At 44.7% G+C, this 21,610-nt stretch overlaps 1 protein-coding gene across 2 annotated transcripts in view; it reads left to right on the forward strand.

Annotated features, from left to right (window-relative positions):
- Positions 1-1,328: 1,328 nt before the first annotated feature.
- The window catches only part of C9H11orf68 (chromosome 9 C11orf68 homolog), a 39,582-nt gene continuing 19,300 nt past the window's right edge, over positions 1,329-21,610 (forward strand). The window contains exons 1-2 of one of the 2 annotated variants that reach the window (XM_068129345.2): positions 1,329-1,396; positions 14,548-14,953. In XM_068129345.2, coding sequence (XP_067985446.2) covers positions 14,561-14,953 — 393 coding nt within the window. In that variant the 5' untranslated portion in view covers positions 1,329-1,396; positions 14,548-14,560. Of the gene's footprint in view, positions 1,397-1,455; positions 1,504-14,547; positions 14,954-21,610 lie in introns of those variants that run through there. The other variant, XM_068129346.2, reaches the window with a different exon arrangement.

Consider the following 21,610-nt stretch of genomic DNA (forward strand, 5'->3'; position numbering starts at 1 on the left):
GTAGCGCACACACACAGTAGCACACACACACACACACACACACACACACACACACACACATACATACATACATACATACACAGTAACACACACACACACATACATACACAGTAACACACACACATACATACATACACAGTAACACACACACACACATACATACATACATACACAGTAACACACATACATACACAGTAACACACACACACACACACACACACACACACACACACACACACACACACACACACACACACATATGAGATATCAGTACCCAGCGATTTTGGCCGAAATAACACAGAAATCAAGAAAATGACCAAATACCAGGATCACCAGAATGAAGTGAAAAGATCCTGGAAGCTGAAGAGCTCGGGAATTGTACCTGTGATAATTGAGACAACGAGAATGATAAAGAACCTTAGATAGCTAGATCTTAAAAACCATCCCTGGGAACATTTCCACAAACAAACTGCAGTTGGGTATGTACAGGGCTCAGTGACGATCCTGGAAGGATCCCTTGGAACAAAACTCTGAGAACAACAAAACTTCACAACTTAGAGTCTTAGACCATGAATCACAATCCTTCACCGAAGTGAGGGGTGGATACTTCCAGTCCCGGAAGGACTCCGTTCCACCTTCTAAAACCAAATTATGGAGATAACAACCAAACACTGTCACACACACTAACAGTGTTTGCAGCCTTAAAGATGGAAAGACACCCCTTCTCTCGACTCTTGGTCCGCGTTCGTCACGATTTGTACAACCGTAGGCGGCACACGACGGCATTTTGCTTCAGAGTGCAGTATTGTCAGCAATTCAATCAGATTTAAATCAGAAAATTGTAAAACCAATGAAATCAGAAGACTAACGACAACGTTCCACTTGCGTTCACACGTTCGGCGTGCGTTTTGGGGGACCCAATATGGCCGCCAATACACTTCCGGCGGTGTCAAAATAGATACGCGTTTCAGCGTTGAGCCTCAAAAGCAGTTAGTATAGACTTCAGTGGTCCGCCCCTGCCTCCTCCCCTTCCCCATCGTGAAATCCCTTTACTTTAATTCCTACTCATTGTATACATATCATCTGATTAGGTTTTTATTCACATAATTATTCCGTTTTCGTGTATACCCTGCCAGCGCTCAAGAGGGGCATTGTTGCGGTGTAATGGCCAGCGGTTCTATTAGTAGTGTATATTAAATGATTACAATACTATATTCACATTCTAAATTATTCATGATTTTGTAACTTAAAGAATAGCCGAAAAAAACCTTTTCCTCATAAAATATAGCGGAATATTGAAGATTGAATTAGCCAATCCGCGTGCAGTTGTCAGCTTTAAAGGGCCCGTATTAAATATAAACAGAGAGGAAGAGAGCCGCCTTCACTCGCAGTTCGGGTACTTGTCATTAGATTGGCGGCTTTGTTAACAATTTTCCCACAATTTGTAAAAATTAATTACTTTATGTCTTTATCTTCAAATACGGAGCAATGGATGTGTAAATGGTAAAGTTACCCCTTTCAGTTTCAGGGTAAATGGCTTTCTTTTCAGGACACGTCGTTGCATGCTTTTTAAAATGTTTTTTGAAATGTCCAGTGGAAGGTCCTGCAATACGAAGAGCCGACTCAGTGACAAATGTATATTGATAAAGGTTTGATTCATACTCGACAAAATATAAAATACAGGCCTGACTAGAGATCATAAAGTATAAACATACTGAGACCCGTCTGTCTCTCTGTCTCTATCTTTGTCTGTCTCTCCCTGTCTCTCTGTCTCTGTCTTTGTCTCTCCCTGTCTCTCTCTCTGTCTCTCTCCCTCTCTCTCTGTCTCTCTGTCTCTATCTCTATCTTTGTCTCTCCCTGTCTCTCTATCTCTATCTTTGTGTCTCCCTGTCTCTGTCTCTCTCTCTCTCTCTATCTCTCTCTCTCTCTCTCTCTGTCTCTGTCTCTGTCTCTGTCTCTGTCTCTGTCTCTGTCTCTGTCTCTCTCTGTCTCTCTCTGTCTCTGTCTCTCTGTCTCTCTCTCTGTCTCTCTCTCTGTCTCTGTCTCTGTCTCTGTCTCTCTCTCTCTGTCTCTCTCTCTCTCTCTCTCTCTCTCTCTCTCTCTCTCTCTCTCTCTCTGTCTCTCTGTCTCTATCTCTATCTTTGTCTCTCCCTGTCTCTCTGTCTCTATCTCTATCTTTGTCTCTCCCTGTCTCTCTGTCTCTATCTCTATCTTTGTGTCTCCCTGTCTCTGTCTCTCTCTCTCTCTCTGTCTCTCTCTCTCTCTGTCTCTATCTCTATCTTTGTCTCTCCCTGTCTCTCTGTCTCTATCTCTATCTTTGTCTCTCCCTGTCTCTCTGTCTCTCTGTCTCTATCTCTATCTTTGTGTCTCCCTGTCTCTGTCTCTCTGTCTCTATCTTTGTCTCTCCCTGTCTCTGTCTCTGTCTGTCTCTCTCTCTGTCTCTCTCTGTCTCTATCTTTGTCTCTCTCTTGTCTATATCTCTATCTTTGTGTCTCTCTCTCTCTCTCTCTCTCTCTCTCTCTCTCTCTCTCTCTCTCTCTCTCTCTCTCTCTCTCTCTCTCTGTCTTTGTCTTTGTCGTTGTCTCTCTCTGTCTCTCTCTCTGTCTCCCTGTCTCTATCTTTGTCTCTCTCTGTCTCTATCTTTGTCTCTCTCTGTCTCTATCTCTGTCTTTGTCTCCCTTTCTCTGTCTCTCTGTCTCTGTCTCTCTCTCCTCCCTCTCCTCCCTGATCACAGTTGTATGACGTGTGGAAGGTGAGGTGTGACACCTTCTGCCGGCAATATGGCATCTGTCAATCTTAGAGAATTCCACGATTTTCTCGATAACAAATCCGATTTAGGTGATAATTCTCCCACACGCAACCTTCAAACTAGAGGAGACGTCCAGAAAGTACCAATTTTTATTACATACGCCACCAAAGATGCATGGAAGTTATGTTTTCACCCCTTGTCTGTCTGCTGTGAACAAAATATCTCAAAAAGTTGTGGACGGATTCGGACGAAATTAGGCAGAGATGTAGCGTATGTGACAAGGAAGAAATTATTAGATTTTGGTGAAGTTCCGGATTGGGATCCGGCTACTAGAATTTTTTAAGTGATCTTCACCATTGGGAGATAGGGCCAAAAACGATGTATAGCAAGATATCTCAAAATGTTATGGATGGATTTGGACGACACTTGTTGGACAGGTTGGGTGTCTGACAAGGAAGAATCGATTCGATTTTGGTGAAGATCTGAATATGGATTCGGATATGAGAATTACTTCGATGCTCCGATTTATCGTGATAGGGAACCCCACATAGGCGCTTTGTTCGCGTAAATGTATATTTGTGGTCATACAAGGATGGCCTTGTGTTAAATAGAATAGGAACCGCCTTTAGAGGCCATTTTTCCCTGCAGAGCAGGGGTTGGCCTTTTTCGGGCACCGTGGTCTCCTTTTTGAAGCAATGTTTTATGGCTGGATGTCCTTCCTGCCACCAACCCTGTTAGTCAGCTCTTGCGACACACAGGGAATTACCAGTGAACTGGTACTCAATTTGCTGACCTCGGAAGGATGACAGGCTGAGTCAACCCCCCTGGTTTTAATTCAGCAATCGACCGGGATTCGAACCCAGGATCCTAGGATCCCAAGCCGGCACCCTAACTGCTAAGCCTACACCAGGTTAAATAGAATAGGGATTATATTATGTTAATTCCCCTGTGTGTGAGACCTGGTGATTTATCCATTGTCCCGTATGGCACGACACCATAGACACGAGTTAGGCCCAATAGCACACACACACACAAATTAAATTCCCCCCTACAATAAAACTCACCGGAAGAACAGGCAGGAAGTGCCCACGCATTGCGCCAGTATGGTGATGAAACATTGCTCAGGCCGGCTGAGGCCATGCCACCTCGCAATGGATTGGTCGAGAGGTTGATGGGGAGATCACACCATTGGGTGTCGGTGTCAGGTGTCGACCAATGGGAAGGCCAGAGTAAGGGGGGACTCGTGATTGGTCAAGGCAGGGGCAAGAAGCTGGCCACTGATTGGTGGAAGGAAGACACGAGGCAGGAAGAAGGCCGCAGATTGGCAGAATAACGAAGGACTTGTGATTGGCCACCGACCGATGACGTGAGGAGGAGAACGCTCAGCGCTCGGCCAATGGTGAGGGACTAACGCCAAAAGAACATTCTAGAGGTCGAGAGGTGACGGACTGATTGGAAGGGAGGACTTCTTGATCTGGTTCCCGCTCATTTGGACTGCTTTCTCGTTTGGATCTCCTTCTTAACCCTGGACCCTTGCTTGTTGGGCGACGACGGACGGTGGAGAGACGGTGGAGCGCTGACGATTCTCCTCCCCTGTGTTGACGAGCGAGCAACGAGCGTACAAGCGAGGCTTGCCACTGCAGCGTACGCTGGCCTCGCAGCACGTGAACAAGGTGCTGATTGAGGTTGTTGTTGAGGAATATCTGTTGTTGTGAACAAGAAACAATATCTGTTGAGGCCTAGTTCACGCCAACGACCGAACGGACTTCCTTCCGCCAACACCGGAGCCGTGTCCGGACTGCATGCTCGAGCCTGGCGATCCCTGACACACCTCAGCCGAGTTGAGATAAGCCCACACACACACGCACGACCCCTTTATTTTTATATATTCTCCCTTGTTTGTTTTAGACGTCTGGTGTGGGAGTGCTCCATTTTAGAATCGTAGCTATTTAACCGGCGCGTTTCATTGTTCTCGGGTTCCGTTAAGAAACCTATTATTTTTGTACATTCTAATTCCGTCTTCGGTTGAGATACTTTCCTGCAGGATTGAAGGCTGCCGAGTGGGACCGACAGGTAAAAGCTTCCCGCTTCTTCTTCTTCTCTCTTTGCCTCCCATGAGTGTCTAGTGAAATCCGTATTTGAACTGAACGCCTTTGGAGTTAAAGCTGGCTTTGGCTATCCGTGATTTCCCCGGTATTAACCAAGGGGGAGTCACGTGACAATATCCGTTGCATCACAAAAATGATCAAATTTCAACATTTATTTTGTTGGAAGTGCAAATGTGAGACTTAATTCATCCAATTCATCTATCTATAATTCCAGTAATCTCTGTACGTCTGTCTGTACGTCTGTACGTTTGTTTGTCTGTGACCGCTGTTTCTCGACAACCACGGGTCCGATATACTTTTAACTTGCCAGGTATATTGCTGGGGACCCGAGGATGTGCCTTTTCAAGGTTTCATATTAATCGGACAATTACTTACCGAGCTATGTCCAAAAAACGATTCAACCAATCAGAGAGCAGCGAACGATCGCGTGTGCCGAACGTGGCGGGCACACTCTGCCTCGGATGGCACATTTGAGAGCGTATTCATTTATTTCACGTTTGCAAACTATGTTGGCGTTAAACTATGTTTTACAACTAATAAAAACGAATTTGCGATTCATTCGCTTTCCTGCGCGTTTGTGCACGCGATGGCGATTTCTTTACCAAACTCCGGAAGCCGTTCGCTTTGGACCAAACCATTGCATGTAAATAGAGGGGGGGGATTGTCACCACTCGCAAGCCGTTCGCTTTGGACCAAACCATTTCATGTAAATAGAGGGGGGGGATATAATTTTAGATATAGATATAGTACGGGCATGCCCTAGTATATTAAAATAAACGGTGTCCATATAGCTAACATTGGATGCCACAAGTATGATTCTATGATGTAAACTGACAGAATTATGGAAAATTCAAAAATGGCACTCGTTAATAGAAGAAAGCAAAACAGCGAGCATACATTCATGGAATTCAATACATCAACTACTCATATCCTAATTCTATATTTTATGTTTCTATGATGTAACATATGGTCAAAAAGATTACGGATATGATGAAGGGTGAATATAGCCTGACAATGTATGCCCATTGTTAACAAATGAACAAGCTACCACCAGCAAAGATATACTGGGTGATGTATTCAATATAATGAACGAGCACAGAGTTCATTCACTGATGAACATTGTCAATCTTGATCACCATCAGTGCTATCTCCACCAAACTGATATGGGATATCTGTGAACATTGTCAATCTTTATCACTCAGTGCTGTCTCCACCAAACTGATATGGGATATCTGTGAACATTGTCAATCTTGATCACTGTCAGTGCTGTCTCCACCAAACTGATATAGGATATCTGTGAACATTGTCAATCTTGATCACTATCAGTGCTGTCTCCACCAAACTGATATGGGATATCTGTGAACATTGTCAATCTTGATCACTATCAGTGCTGTCTCCACCAAACTGATATGGGATATCTGTGAACATTGTCAATTTTGATCACTCAGTGCTGTCTCCACCAAACTGATATGGGATATCTGTGAACATTGTAAATCTTGATCACTGTCAGTGCTGTCTCCACCAAACTGACATGGGATATCTGTGAACATTGTCAATCTTGATCACTGTCAGTGCTGTCTCCACCAAACTGATATGGGATATCTGTGAACATTGTAAATCTTGATCAGTGTCAGTGCTGTCTCCACCAAACTGATATGGAATATCTGTGAACATTGTCAATCTTGATCAGTGTCAGTGCTGTCTCCACCAAACTGATATGGGATATCTGTGAACATTGTAAATCTTGATCACTGTCAGTGCTGTCTCCACCAAACTGACATGGGATATCTGTGAACATTGTCAATCTTGATCAGTGTCAGTGCTGTCTCCACCAAACTGATATGGGATATCTGTGAACATTGTCAATCTTGATCAGTGTCAGTGCTGTCTCCACCAAACTGATATGGGATATCTGTGAACATTGTCAATCTTGATCACTGTCAGTGCTGTCTCCACCAAACCGATATAGGATATCTGTGAACATTGTCAATCTTGATCACTGTCAGTGCTGTCTCCACCAAACTGATATGGGATATCTGTGAACATTGTCAATCTTGATCAGTGTCAGTGCTGTCTCCACCAAACTGATATGGGATATCTGTGAACATTGTCAATCTTGATCACTGTCAGTGCTGTCTCCACCAAACCGATATAGAATATCTGTGAACATTGTCAATCTTGATCACTGTCAGTGCTGTCTCCACCAAACTGATATGGGATATCTGTGAACATTGTCAATCTTGATCAGTGTCAGTGCTGTCTCCACCAAACTGATATGGGATATCTGTGAACATTGTCAATCTTGATCACTATCAGTGCTGTCTCCACCAAACTGATATGGGATATCTGTGAACATTGTCAATCTTGATCACTGTCAGTGCTGTCTCCACCAAACTGATATAGGATATCTATGAACATTGTCAATTTTGATCACTATCAGTGCTGTCTCCACCAAACTGATATAGGATATCTGTGAACATTGTCAATCTTGATCACTGTCAGTGCTGTCTCCACCAAACCGATATAGGATATCTGTGAACATTGTCAATCTTGATCACTGCCAGTGCTGTCTACACCAAACTAATATGGGATATTGGTGAACATTGTAAATCTTGATCACTGTCAGTGCTGTCTCCACCAAACTGACATGGGATATCTGTGAACATTGTCAATCTTGATCAGTGTCAGTGCTGTCTCCACCAAACTGATATAGGATATCTCATCTGTGAACATTGTCAATCTTGATCAGTGTCGGTGCTGTCTCCACCAAACTGCTATGGGATATCTCATCTGTGAACATTGTCAATCTTGATCAGTGTCAGTGCTGTCTCCACCAAACTGACATGGGATATCTGTGAACATTGTCAATCTTGATCAGTGTCAGTGCTGTCTCCACCAAACTGCTATGGGATATCTCATCTGTGAACATTGTCAATCTTGATCAGTGTCAGTGCTGTCTCCACCAAACTGCTATGGGATATCTGTGAACATTGTCAATCTTGATCAGTGTCAGTGCTGTCTCCACCAAACTGCTATGGGATATCTGTGAACATTGTAAATCTTGATCAGTGTCAGTGCTGACTCCACCAAACTGATATAGGATATCTCATCTGTGAACATTGTCAATCTTGATCACTCAGAGCTGTCTCTGTTACGAGAAAAACTACTACCCCCATTTTCATTACTACCACCCCATAAAAAACTCAAAATAATGATGAGATTAATATTAAAACGCAGAAGGGCAGCCTGAATGATAACAAAGAGTGGAGATGCAACCGCTGACCACCGGGTGTTAACAACACAGTTACACAGTTGCTTTTACAGCGCCTCAGGTTGCCGCGAACGGCGTATCGGAAGGCACCAAGCCTGCATCTCCTGTTTTATATCTGCGATTATTATACAATTCAGAATAATGACGAGATTAATATTAAAACTCAGAAACCAGTCCGAATAATAATAATGAGTGGAGACGCAGCCTCGGACCATCTGCTGGGAACAACACCACTGTTCTTACAGCACATCCGGTTGCCGCGAATATTGTGTTTGAATGCGCCAGGCCGGCATCTCATGTTGTGCATCTTTGATTATTATTCCAGGTATGGATCGATTTCTCTCAAAATAGTGAATATTGAGGCACGATGTTGTTGAGTTTATTATCAATGTTGCAAGTAAATTCGCATAGTGCGTTATTGGGTTGTTATTAGTTAAGGCCTACAAACTCGGGGAACAATGGAAGCATTTAGTCAAACCATCTCTGTCAATCCATCATACCAAATGTGTTCTGGGGACAATGATGGTGCAGTGATACCGTGATTGATTACGTTGTTTGGTTAGCGATGTTATTTGTTGGGATATTAGGATTAATGCAAGCATTCTGTGCATGATTAATTGAACAGTGAACAACACGACTGTTCTTACAGGACATCCGGTTGCAGCGAATATTGTGTTTGAATGCACCAGGCCGGCATCTCCTGTTGTGCATCTTTGATTGTTAGTCCAGTAAAAGAATTTGGAATTGGAATGGCGACTCTGCTCTGATCCATCTACCTCATCACCCTGCACCATCACACTGGAATACTGTTATAGTGCAACATCTCCACCAAACTGATATGGGATGTCTGTGAAGATTGTCAATCTTGATCACTGTCAGTGCTGTCTCCACCAAACTGATTTGGGATATCTGGCAGTTCTGCATCCGAGTCATCTGAATCCACATCCTCAGAATCTCATGGTTCGTCTATGACATTGATGAGCTGTTGTGACAGAACATTTCAGATGTACCATAGTGGTTCCAGCATGGCCAACAATTACATCTGGAATATCTGGTTTTGTGATTATGGGCCCTCTTCCAGTTTCCAATCTGATAGTTCACCCACGTATGTGCTGCTCTTCTACATTGTGGTAGTGTTCCCAGATCCACATTCTTTGAAAGGTTGAGTTGGTCTTCCTTGGCACATAGCTCCTTTATACGGACGTGTCAATTCATTGACCTTATGCACTCGAGTGCGACCATAGATGACACAAGTGAACACCTGTTTCACAAATTAGGTCTTCTGCCACATCCCACATTTCTCCCAACTTGGGAGAAATGTGACAGCAAACCTTATAGCGTAGCGCAGCAGGATGAAGAACACATCGCTGCCCGGGCCTTTGATCCGGATGTACTTGTATCCCTTGTCTTTCCTATACATTCAGTTTCCTCTTGGGTCGAATGCAGAGTTCCAATTTCCATCTTCTTCTGAGCATCCCATTTTCAGACATATACTAGTACACAGCCCGATCACAGATCAGAATGACTTTTCTTCCCAAGAGCTTACTAGTCTGTCTTTGCCGGAAAAATGTGTGGCAAATTTGTCTGTCTTTGCCAGAAATCCATCAGCTGTCCCGATGCCGTATGGAACAGCGGTCAATGGGTACGTCATCGGTTTCTTCATGTCCAACTGCAAGGCTTGGCTGTGGGACTTCACAAATAATTGGAAGGCAATATTGCCCCGTTGCTGTTACAGCAGCTCATCATAGTCAGTATGTGAGGTGTACACAGTGTTACGTGGTCCTCCCGGTAACTACCTGGTCTCGGTGACCCCCGGACCGTGGGAGGCACCCCGCCAGAAAGATATATGATTTATACGCTTTCGTAACGCAATCAATATGAATTCCAGTCAATAAGAAACCCCACACCAAGGATCCGGAGTAATCAATAATATATTCCCCCCAGGAATCAACAACCATCAACAATCAACAATCAATCACTAAGATGGCCATCTTACATGTGTGTCCCCCCCCTGTCCCCACTCACGACCACTTGGGCCACTGTCCCTCACAATGTCTCTCTTCTCCGCACACGGGCGGTGGAACGAACCCCGGGCGGACGTGCTCCAAACGTGCACGTCTCGTACCGGGGACAGCTGCTGCAGCGCACACCTCCTTGCCAAGCAACGGGGCAAAACCAAGCGCGGCTTGCAACGCGCGCGAGGCCCAAGGTGCGACCCGTACGCGTCCTTGTAGACGGTGAGGCGAACTGTGCCGGACGCTGGGTTCCGTGCACGAACCCACGGCAAGACGTGTCAAGGGGTAATTACCCCGCGCAGGTAACTCCTTTTGTCAGATGGGCTTTCAAACGCAGCGTCCTCCACGCTGCTCAATATCGATACCAACTCTCGTCGGAGCTCGGCGAGGGGGAGGAAGAAGATCGTCGCTTCTCCAGGACCTCGTGTCTTTTTTCTTCTTCCGTTTCCGGTCTCCATTTTCCCAGAAGGGCTCCTGACCCTTTAATCACAACAACCTTTAATCGACTACACATTGATAAGCAAAGACCTGAATAGTAATTCACATAAATCCACATAAATCCGTAACAACAGGGACAGGTAAGGATGTACGCCATTCCCAGCCAGGCTGGTGTATTTATTCCTTGAAACTGTCTCTTCCATAAAGGCAATGCAAACCACGACTCTCTACCCAGCTAACTGTCAGCGTGTACATTCTACATTGGGTCAAAATCTGAATTTGGTTGGATTCATATTCAGTTGCTTGATATTAGTTTAACAAAACCAAGAATGACCGCACTGTAGTCGCAACCTGCAACAACATCTGGTAACGGGCCAATTAGGAAACACATATAATGCACTCTCAAAAGATTAACTCGACACCTCTCATCCATTTCACGTTCCGCCAGGTTATATCAGAATAAGCTGATTCGTTACATGGTCACGGATTGTTTAACCGCAATATAGGGCTGTTCAAAAATTACGTAACGCTATTTTTTAGAGCGGCGCCTACTGATGAGCTGGATTAAACCTTACTAATAATTTTTATTCGATATTGATTACATTTTTAGGGGTCTCTCATTGTGAGTAACACTCAACCCAAACAAAGCTGTTTTGCAACAGGGCAATATTGCCTTCCAATTATTTGCTAGCGATCTTCCAGCGATTTTGGCCTAAACAACGCAGAAATCAAGAAAATGACCAAATATGAGGTCCTCAAAAATAAGGTCAAGAGATCTTGGAAGCAGAAGAGCATCAAAATTGTACCAGTGATAATTGGAGTAACAGGAATGATGAAGAAGAACCTCACTGAGATTTTAAAAAACCATCCCTGGGAACCACAAATGAACTACAACTGGAGGCAATCCGGGGTTCGGTGACGATCCTGAAAAGAAAACTTGGAACAAAACTCTGAAAAAGTAGAACATCTTGGCCCATGAACTGTGATCCCTTACCGAAGCGAAGGTGGATACTTTGGGTCCGGGAGGACTCCGTTCCACCTCCTGAAACCCGCAAATGGAGTTAACAAACAAACAAACAAACACACACACACACACACCTTTTACCAATAAATGCAAAAATGTAGTAAAATTTATCTTGTGGCCCCGGAACCAAATAACATATACAGTGCATGTAACTGCCCTCACATCCAACACAACTCCCATTCTCACTCCCTCCCATCCTCCGAAACATGATTAATAGTAAATGTTATCAATTTAAACACCCTGGGCATCGACTAGCTCTAGATATGACCTTCCCATCAGTGTTAAAGAGCACGATGGTTTAATTCAAATGCACACATCTACGAACCTTTGGCCTTTCATATGGACTGGCAACATATCAACATTTTTGACGAATTGATCAGGAAGTTCTCCAAATATGTTGTTGTTCAGAGGAACACCCCTTTTTGTCCCCCCGTCGCTCAGCGGAGCGAAAGGGGGACTATGGCTTTCCCCTCCATCCGTGTGTCCGTCCGTGCGTGCGGGCGTGCGGGCGTGCGTGCGTGCGTGCGTAAGCGAAGGACCGCATTCGAATTTGGTGTGTGGGTGCAACCCACGTCAAAATTCAAGATGGCCGCCACCATGTATGTCTGATGCCATGTATGTCTGAACATTGTAACCTGCATATCTTGAAAAATAAGCGAAGTACAAACTTCTAATTTGGTGTGTGGGTGTATCTCGGGATAAGGAAGAATGCCATTGAAAATTGGGTCGCCACGTCAAAATCCAAGATGGCCGCCACCATATATATGTCTGAACCTTGTGAGCGAAATATCTTGAAAAATAAGCGAAGTACCAACTTCTAATCTGGTGTGTGGGTGTATCTAGGCACAAGGCAAGAACGCTGTTTAAAATTGGGTCGCCACGTCAAAATCCAAGATGGCCGCCGCCATGTATGTCTTTTTTTTATTTTTTTTTTATTTTTTTTGTATACTGAATCGAGGCTCGTGAAAGAGCTAACAAATGTAACCTTGTAACCTGCATATCTTGGAAAACTGAATGAATAACCTGAATCTTGAACCTGAATAACCTGAATAACCTGAATAACCTGAATCTTGAACCTTGAACCTTGAACCTTGTAACCTGCATGTCTGAACCTTGTAACCTGCATAACTTGAAAAATAAGCGAAGTACCAACTTCTAATCCAGTGTGTGGGTGTATCTCGGCATAAGGACGAACGCTATTGAAAATTGGGTCGCCACGTCAAAATCCAAGATGGCCGCCACCATATATATGTCTGAAACTTGTGAGCGAAATATCTCGAACAATAAGTGAAGTACCAACGTCTAATCTGGTGTGTGGGTGTATCTATTGGGTCGCCACGTCAAAATCCAAGATGGCCGCCGCGATGTATGTCCGAACCTTATGAGATGAATATCTTAAAAATAAGCGAAGAACCAACTTCTAATATGGTGTGTGGGTGTGTCTCGCCATAAGGAAGAACGCTATTGAAAATTGGGTCGCCACGTCAAAATCCAAGATGGCCACCACCATATATATGTCTGAACCTTGTGAGCGAAATATCTCGAAAAATAAGCGAACTACCAACTTCTAATCTGGTGTGTGGGTGTATCTAGGCACAAGGAAGAACGCTATTGAAAATTGGGTCGCCACGTCAAAATCCAAGATGGCCGCCGCCATGTATGTCCGAACCTTGAGATGAATATCTTGAAAAATAAGCGAAGTACCAACTTCTAATTTGGTGTGTCGGTGTATCTCGCCATAAGGAAGAACGCTATTGAAAATTGGGTCGCCACGTCAAAATCCAAGATGGCCGCCACCATATATATGTCTGAACCTTGTGAGCGAAATATCTCGAAAAATAAGCGAAGTACCAACTTCTAATCTGGTGTGTGGGTGTATCTAGGCACACGGAAGAACACTGTTTAAAATTGGGTCGCCACGTCAAAATCCAAGATGGCCGCCGCCATGTATGTCTGAATCTTGTGAGATGAATATCTTGAAAGATAAGCGAAGTACCAACTTCTAATTTGGTGTGTGGGTGTGTCTCGGCATAAGGAAGACCGCTATTGTAAAGTGGGTCGCCACATCAAAATCCAGGACGGCCGCCACCATATATATGTCTGAACCTTGTGAGCGAAATATCTTGAAAAATAAGCGAAGTACCTTCTGGTGTGTGGGTGTATCTAGGCATAAGGAAGAACGCTATTGAAAATTGGGTCGCCACGTCAAAATCCAAGATGGCCGCCTCCATGTATGTCTGACCCTTGTGAGCGAAATATCATATCATAGCATGTTTTCTGAGTGTGCCACTTTGTCAACTCACATCACTTCCCCGACGGGGGACCTAGGCGTAACGCTTGTTCTCAGGTGCACTTATAAGTACTTTCAGGATATTTTATTATTATTATTATTTTTTATTTTTTATTTTTTTAAAGTCATGTCATTCTACAATCTTAATCTGGCAGGCATGAAACATGTCCAAGCTGCCCCAATTTACTTCGTTACCAGGGGTTTCTGCACATGCTCGCTGAGCAATCTCGGGTGGATTGCATTTTCGAAAGTCACGTATTGATGAGGAATTGAAATTTGCATTGTACATTGTGTGTCTTGTGAGTGTACTTGGTGCATTTTTGAGTGGGGAATGCGTGAGTGCATGATGTGCGCGCGTTTTTCTTTTTCTTCCGTGATGTGTGACACGTGTGTGCTGCACAGCGTAATATGTGGGTATGTATGCACCTATAAACATACCTGCTCCATATGTATATGGCAATAAATGTTTGGTTTTAATTATCATCAAGTCCTTGAAAGTATTTTTAAAAATCTCCCCCAAAAGGCCTGTTCCATCACCCTTGAAAACATGCATGAAAACCATTGGGTCAGTAGCACACGCTATGAGCCATCCTTGGAGATGAGTTGATGTGGGGATGTCTTTTTTCCCCTACCATTCTTCCATTCCCCCCAGAGCCAAGTCTTTTATGATGGACTGTGAAACAGTCGTGCAAAACCAGCATAAGAGTACTTCAGAAGAGTACGCGGCAGAGGCCTTGGATTCTGACATGGATCCTTGGGTGATATTTGACGGTCGTGATACACCACACTCCGAACTCCAGCCGTGGCTTGCAGCTCACAGGCCTTCATCGGTGCTTAGGTACGGCGATCCCAACCAGGGCCTGGAACCCGTTGGTTGGATCGCAGTATATGGTTGCAAAACCATTATTGAGTCTGTCGACATTTATGGGCTGGAGCATTCGTGGGAGAAATTGCAGCAGGCTGGAGTGCCCATAACATTCTCTGCTGCCAAGAGGCTCGCACTAGACTATGAATGTCTCTGTGGCAAATGGATACTTTATGTTGATTCGGGCTTCAAGGTAAGATCGATGTGCCATTTTTGGAATGCACTTTTTATTGTTCACTTTATAATTTTTTCAGTATTAGACCTACCTTTTCACTTGAGAATAAAATTCCGTGAAATTGTAATGTATGACCTTTTTCTGAACTAAATTTTTAACATGGATGGGGATGTGTGCAACAAGTGTTTGTCTGGACGTCTAGGACGAATGCTTTCTCTGTTCTGAGACTTGGTAGACCCTTTAATGTTGTTGTAGTGACGGGTTCATCTCGGTTTTGTCCGAATCCGATGAAACTTGTCAAAGCAGTCATGCCGACCAACTGATTCGGGTGCTTGGAGATGGATTACAGGCCTGTTTGCCATGATACTTTTCTCCACTCAAATACCTCAGCCAATCAGGTGTTGTGGAACTAATTAATTTAGCCTTGAATGATCGACAGAAGACTCAAAATAATTAATGTCCCAACTGTTTAAGATAATTGACTGATTTTTTAATGAAACGTGGAAGACTTTGTTTAAGTTACAAGGAAGATATACATCAAAGGAATACAGAAAACCACTTGGCACGAATCCAAATCCAAAAAGAACATACACACACACTCACACACACACAAACACAACAATTCCGAAGCAAAATCCTGAAGGATTTGTGCAGCACAGCCTTTCTTATACTTGTGAAGAAAAAGAGAATGGGGCTGGGCTGAGGGGAGGAGAGACAGGAAGGGGGGAACGAGATAAGAAAAGTTGCAAGAGATTCAAGCATGACGAAGGCAATCTGGTTTTGTCCATTCCTTTCATCTTGGGAGAGATTTTGGGTTACAGAAAATTACAATTCTCAGTTATTGTGAAGCATAACATAATTATAAGACAACATAATTACAACACAACACAACACAACACAACATTATTATAACACAACATAACATCTCTCTATAATGCAAGCAATCTCTGTGTGTCTGTCTGTGTGTATGTCTGTGACCGCTGTTTCCCGACAACCACTGGTCCGATCTAAGTGAAACTTGCCAGGTATATTGCTGCGGACCTGAGGATGTGCCTTTTCAAGGTTTGCTATTAATCGGACAAGTGGTTACCAAGTTATGGCCATTTATTTAGCAAACACATACGTTTTGTACGTGAACGAAGGAACAGCGAAGGAACGGCGAAGGACGAGAGCGAAGACCGTAGGAACGATGAAACTTTTAATTTTTCTTTGCACGTACAGTCAAGCTACAGCGAAGGAACCGCGTGTGTTTGTTGTTTCTGCCTCGCGGTTTGAAAAATTGAAGAATTGGCCATTAAAACTAATTTGCGATTAATCGTAACTGCGATATGCGAACTTCCGGACAGTGAGGACTTAACTTCCGGACTTAGGGATAGTGACGACTTACTGTCTCGATTGTATCTTACTACTATCTTACTATCTTATATATCTATACTATCTTATCTATCTTATACTTACTGTCTATATACTTAGTCTATATTATAGATTGATTGTAGTTAAACACAATGCCCCAATCCATTCGTCGTTTACGACAGCGAAGGAACGAAACTGCGCGTCGTGCATGCGCAATGGAATCTACGAAGCACGAGCTGCTCGCCTGACCTGCGACGCTACGCGCGTGACAAGGCGTCGTGCAGCTGAAATGGATGAAGAACGAGCTGCTCGCTTTGCAGACAACACTGGACGCGTGACAAGGCGTCGTGCAGACGAAACGGATGAAGAACGAGCTGCTCGCTTGGCAGACAACACTGAACGTGAGGCAAGGCGTTGTGCAGAAGAAACGGATGAAGAACGAGCTGCTCGCTTGACACGTGACGCTACGCGCGTCACAAGGCGTCGTGCAGAACAAACGGATGAACGGATGAGAACAAACGTACGGGCACGCACTAGTATAACATAATTATAACACAGTTATAACATAATACATTTCCCATATTGTCTCAGAACATTCCCATAACCCACAGTTGTGTTGACTTGAAAGAAAGTGTGCAATTTTGATTCTCCAGAGAACGGCACTCCTGTCGTTACCAAGTCACAATCTAATCTTTTTAGTGGGATGTGCCGGTGTAACCTTGCATGGAGCTCAACACTTATTAAAAAATAGTTTTAGAAAGTTTCTCTCGGCTTATACAAAATATTACTAATAATAAAATGTTTGTTCCATAGTCCAAACCATTTGAGTATACGGTTAAAGTTTTACGAACTCATAGACAGTCCTTTTGGAAAATTACAAAGTATGCTTTGTAATTTTAATTATTGCGCACCAGGTGTGGAGAACGTCATGCAACAGGGATTTGGCCTTCATTTCCCCAAAATAAGAGTTACAAACGGCGGGAAGCTTTTCCGAGCAGGCAGGTTGCTGCAGCAACCATTTGCACATGGGCCTGCCCTGCGAGAATTCATCAGTTGCACAGATTTCAAACTTGTCCAAAGCTCTCAGACAAATAAAATAGAATACACTTAACGCTGATTAATATATGAATTTATGAAGCTTAAGTACGCAATTAAAACTTAAGTGTTTGCCACATCAGGTGGAGGCTCAAAGAAATCCACTTAACTTGCACAAATTACGTACGCAATTAATTTCCTTCCACAGCAAGTCCTCCCTTTTGGTCATTATCCATGACCATAATATAGAAGTGTCCAAATTAATTGTTTGAGTCACAGGTTGACTCCATTTCGAGGAACAATCGTTCCTTAGGTTAAATTCCTTAGGTTAAATAATTCCTGTTCTTTTTGTTCGGTCCTTAGGTTAAATTCCTGTTCTTCCACATGATAACATGGTATTCCATTCTCACTAGAATGTGGCGTCTGTGTACATATCCAATAAATAATTACTCTCATTTGCTATATGAATGAGCTCTTATGTGGGCTAAATGCAGAAAAGTATTAATTCCGTGTAATCCATCAGGTTTTAAAGGTGTTTCCCCACTTCCCATCAAACTTCTCTTTTCCTTATGTCCGACCACCTGATCATCTGTAAAACATGTCAACTACCCCTTGTATACATCCGTTCCTATTATTATTATTTTTTTCTTCTACAATTTCTTATGATTTGCAAAAAATATTATATACATATAGGGTGAATCAAAAGTAGCGCCCGCGCCCGATTTCTGTTTTTTCGGCTGTCAGATTCTTTCTGGGATGTCATGTTGTTAATAATTGTCTTGCAGATTATTAATTTTCTTCATTTATTTATTGGACATCATGTTCGTCAGTGGCTTGATGAAAACTTTCCCAGAAAGTGGATCGGCCGCCGCGGTCCGATCGAGTGGCCGGCACGCTCCCCAGACCTTACACCTCCAGATTTCTTTCTTTGGGGGATCATGAAAGACCTTGTTTATTGTGAAAAGCCTCGTACAATTCAGGAATTGAAGGCTCAAATCAATGCAAAGTTTGAGGAAATTGATATCGAACTCTGCAAGCGTGTGTGCCACTCTGTGCCTGCTCGGCTGCAATTGTGCATCGATCACGAGGGAGGGCACTTTGAAAATTGCAAGTAAAACAGCTTGGTACACTTCCGTAATAATTTTCCCCTGAATAAATGCTTAGATAAACATGTTACTCATTTATTTCTACCTTCTTGTACACTAATACAAATGGCAAACAAACAATCAACTGTCAGAAATCTCTATATATAAAGGAGGAGTGTGTGTGTGTGTGTGTGTGTGTGTGTGTGTGTGTGTGTGTGTGTGTGTGTGTGTGTGTGTGTGTGTGTGTGTGTGTGTGTGTGTGTGTGTGTGTGTGTGTGTGTGTGTGTGTGTGTGTGTGTGTGTGTGTGTGTGTGTGTGTGTGTGTGTGTGTCTGTCTGGATGTCCGCTTATAACTCAAGAACTACACATCGGAGAAAAGTTTTAGACACAGATTCGGAATCAGCATAAAATCCCGGTGGTTGTAGGCTACGTTTTATTTTGATATCAATGGTTTAAAAAAACCGCACCAGCTGCAATTCCATGGTGTAGTTTGTGGCGGCGCTAGACGTTCGGGGTGTATTGCAATGGTTTGTCGGGTTTGGCTGTGGGTCCAGAATAGCTCCCATTTCCTTATGTTCTTCCACTTTTATTTTGATTCTTCTGTTACAACGCCTTCCTTATCTACCTTATATCCCCCCGACGAGGCCTCTACATAATTTCATGCGGCAGAATTTCGTGCATTTTGAGTGAAAGAAGTGAGACGAAGTTGTAGGAGGAAGAAGAGGCGCGGTCACTGTGGAGGCCTCGATCGTGAGTGGAAATGGCGGGAATTGCGTTTGTATCGCAAAGTAAAGGATCTGCATTCATTTCTGAACTTGCATTGGTGGATTGTTATACATCTGCATTATTTTTCATAAAAAAACTTTATGTTGAACTTGAAGGCTCCAAGCACGGACTATATATATAGCCCTCATTGAGGTAAAAATAAAAGTAAAAAGCCTGCTATCGCTTGCCAAGCTAGCCGTTCCCCCCTCCCCCTCCCCTCCCCCCTCCCCTCCCCCCTTCCCCCTCCCCTCCCCCCTTCCCTCCCCCTACCCCCCTCTCTCTCCCCTCCCCCCTCCCACTCCACTCCCCCCCTCCCCCTCCCCTCCCCCTCCACTCCCCCTCCACTCCCCCTCCCCCTCCCCCTACCCTCCCCCTCCCCCTCCCCCCCTTCCCCCTCCCCCATCCCCCTCCACTCCCCCTCCCCTCCTCCCTCCCCCTCCCTCCTCTTCTCCCCTCTCCTCCCCCTCCCTCCTCTTCTCCTCTTCTCCCCTCTCCTCCCCCTCCCTCCTCTTCTCCCCTCCCTACTCTTCTCCCCTCCCCCCCTCTTCTCCCCTCCCCACCCTCTCCTCCCCTCCCCCCCCGTTCCCCTCCCCTCCCCTTCCCCCCCATTCCCCTCCCCTCCCCTTCCTCCTCCCCTCCCTTCCCTTCCCCCGCCCGGCAATGCCGGGTACTTCCCATGGCCAGCTGTACGTGGGCTGCTCGAGGGTTGGAAAACCAAGCAATCTATATGTCTTGGCACCAAGTAAGAAAACCAGAAATGTTGTATACCAAGAGGTTTTGAGAAATTGAAAATTGACAAAACGTCATGTAGGAAATGTACTGTGATATTGCTCGAAAATATACATGTTCTTTTCATCATATATTTGTATTATTCTTATTCAACCCGGGCGAAGCCGGGTACCTCAGCTAGTATATATATTGTTGCGAATATGGCATTTGGCCTCCATATCCGCTTGTAAATATTCCCCTATTTCCCCAATACTCCCCAACTATCCCCAATCCCCCATTCCCTAGTCCCATTGCCTGTAAATAACACTCTGTAGAACCGACCTTCCCCTTTTTCCCCCATTAAATGTCGTGCCCAGGTCCACCGCATCTCACGTAGACAACTTTCAGACATCTTGCTAGTTATTCTTAGTCTATGTCAGTTAAGGACTCGTTTCCATTAATTCTGACTCTTCGTTGCACCAGAATGTGATTATATGGCACCAGTAGTGAGTTTAGGACCTTCCCATACCTCCTCCCATCTTCTTCCCCAAACAACAACAACAACAACTACAGCTACAACAACAACTACAACAACGGCGCGCGGGGGGAGTGTGCGTCCTCACACCGGCTCGGTTAGCCGCCATGACCATGCGCTCCACGGGGTTACCACGAAGGGGCTCCCTGTCAGCCCCTCGTCAAGGGCGGAGCCGGTAACCCCCCCGCACGCACCCAATGAGAAGCAACGAGCCGATTCCATCTGGGGCGGAGCTAACGAGCCGAGGGCGTGTCACTCCCCGCCGGATATACGCGGCGACTTACCGGATGTGAGGTGAGATGCGCCTGAACTACGGAGAGCAGAGGAAGCCACCGCCACCCCCAGCGCGACGATACCTCCCCGCATCTTTGGACCGGACCGAACCGGGTCGATTCTGCCCTGAGCCCAGGTGCACCTGGAGCCATCGATCCTGCCTTTCCTTGCCATCAATCCCCGTGTGAGTCAGTTTTTGTCCCGTTTATCTGTCGTCTGTTGGGGTTAATATAAGAGTGTGTCTAAGTGCTTGTCTTTCTATGCTGTCCCTCTTGTAGTTGTAATCTAACCTTCCGCCATAATATAACCTCCTCCGGAGGTCTTGAGAACTGAACCCTTGGTGTCGTGTCATTTGAATCCCAGCCGTTGTGTCTTTTTCCTTCATTGACCTAGCGTAGCGCGACTCGTCAACGTTCGAGCATAATCGGGTAAACTGTGCAGACGTGGTCATACCAAACCGCTCGGTAAACTAACATCCACAACCGCGTCTGTAACAATTGGTGTCGAGGAGTGGAATTCGGACCCGGGACTAAATTTGTTAGGCCCAAACTTTGAGGAGGTAGAATCGACCCGGAGCGCGTTTCCCGCGCTCGACGAAATTATAACGGCGAAATTTGATTTTGTTATACGGAAATAAAAACCCGAATTTTGAAAGTCGCGCTATGGCAGACCAAGTCGGCTGGGGTCCGGTAGTGGAGAGTGAGGCAGGGTCGGTCCAGGACCAAATTGAGGGACGCGAGGAGAGCGAAGCAGCGAGGGTAGCAGACGCACAAAATAGCGTCGTTGTGCCCGACATTGCGGGAGTGCAAAATGGTGCCTCGCTGGTCACCGCGCCCGCGACCGTGGCAGCGCCCCTGGTGGATTTGAACCTTTTTTTTCTACAAATGAAGGCCCTTATGGACAAGAATAGCGAAGAAATGG

Source organism: Myxine glutinosa, chromosome 9 (assembly GCF_964187855.1).
Source record: "Myxine glutinosa chromosome 9, kmMyxGlut1.1, whole genome shotgun sequence".
NCBI classification, from domain to species: Eukaryota; Metazoa; Chordata; class Myxini; order Myxiniformes; family Myxinidae; genus Myxine; species Myxine glutinosa.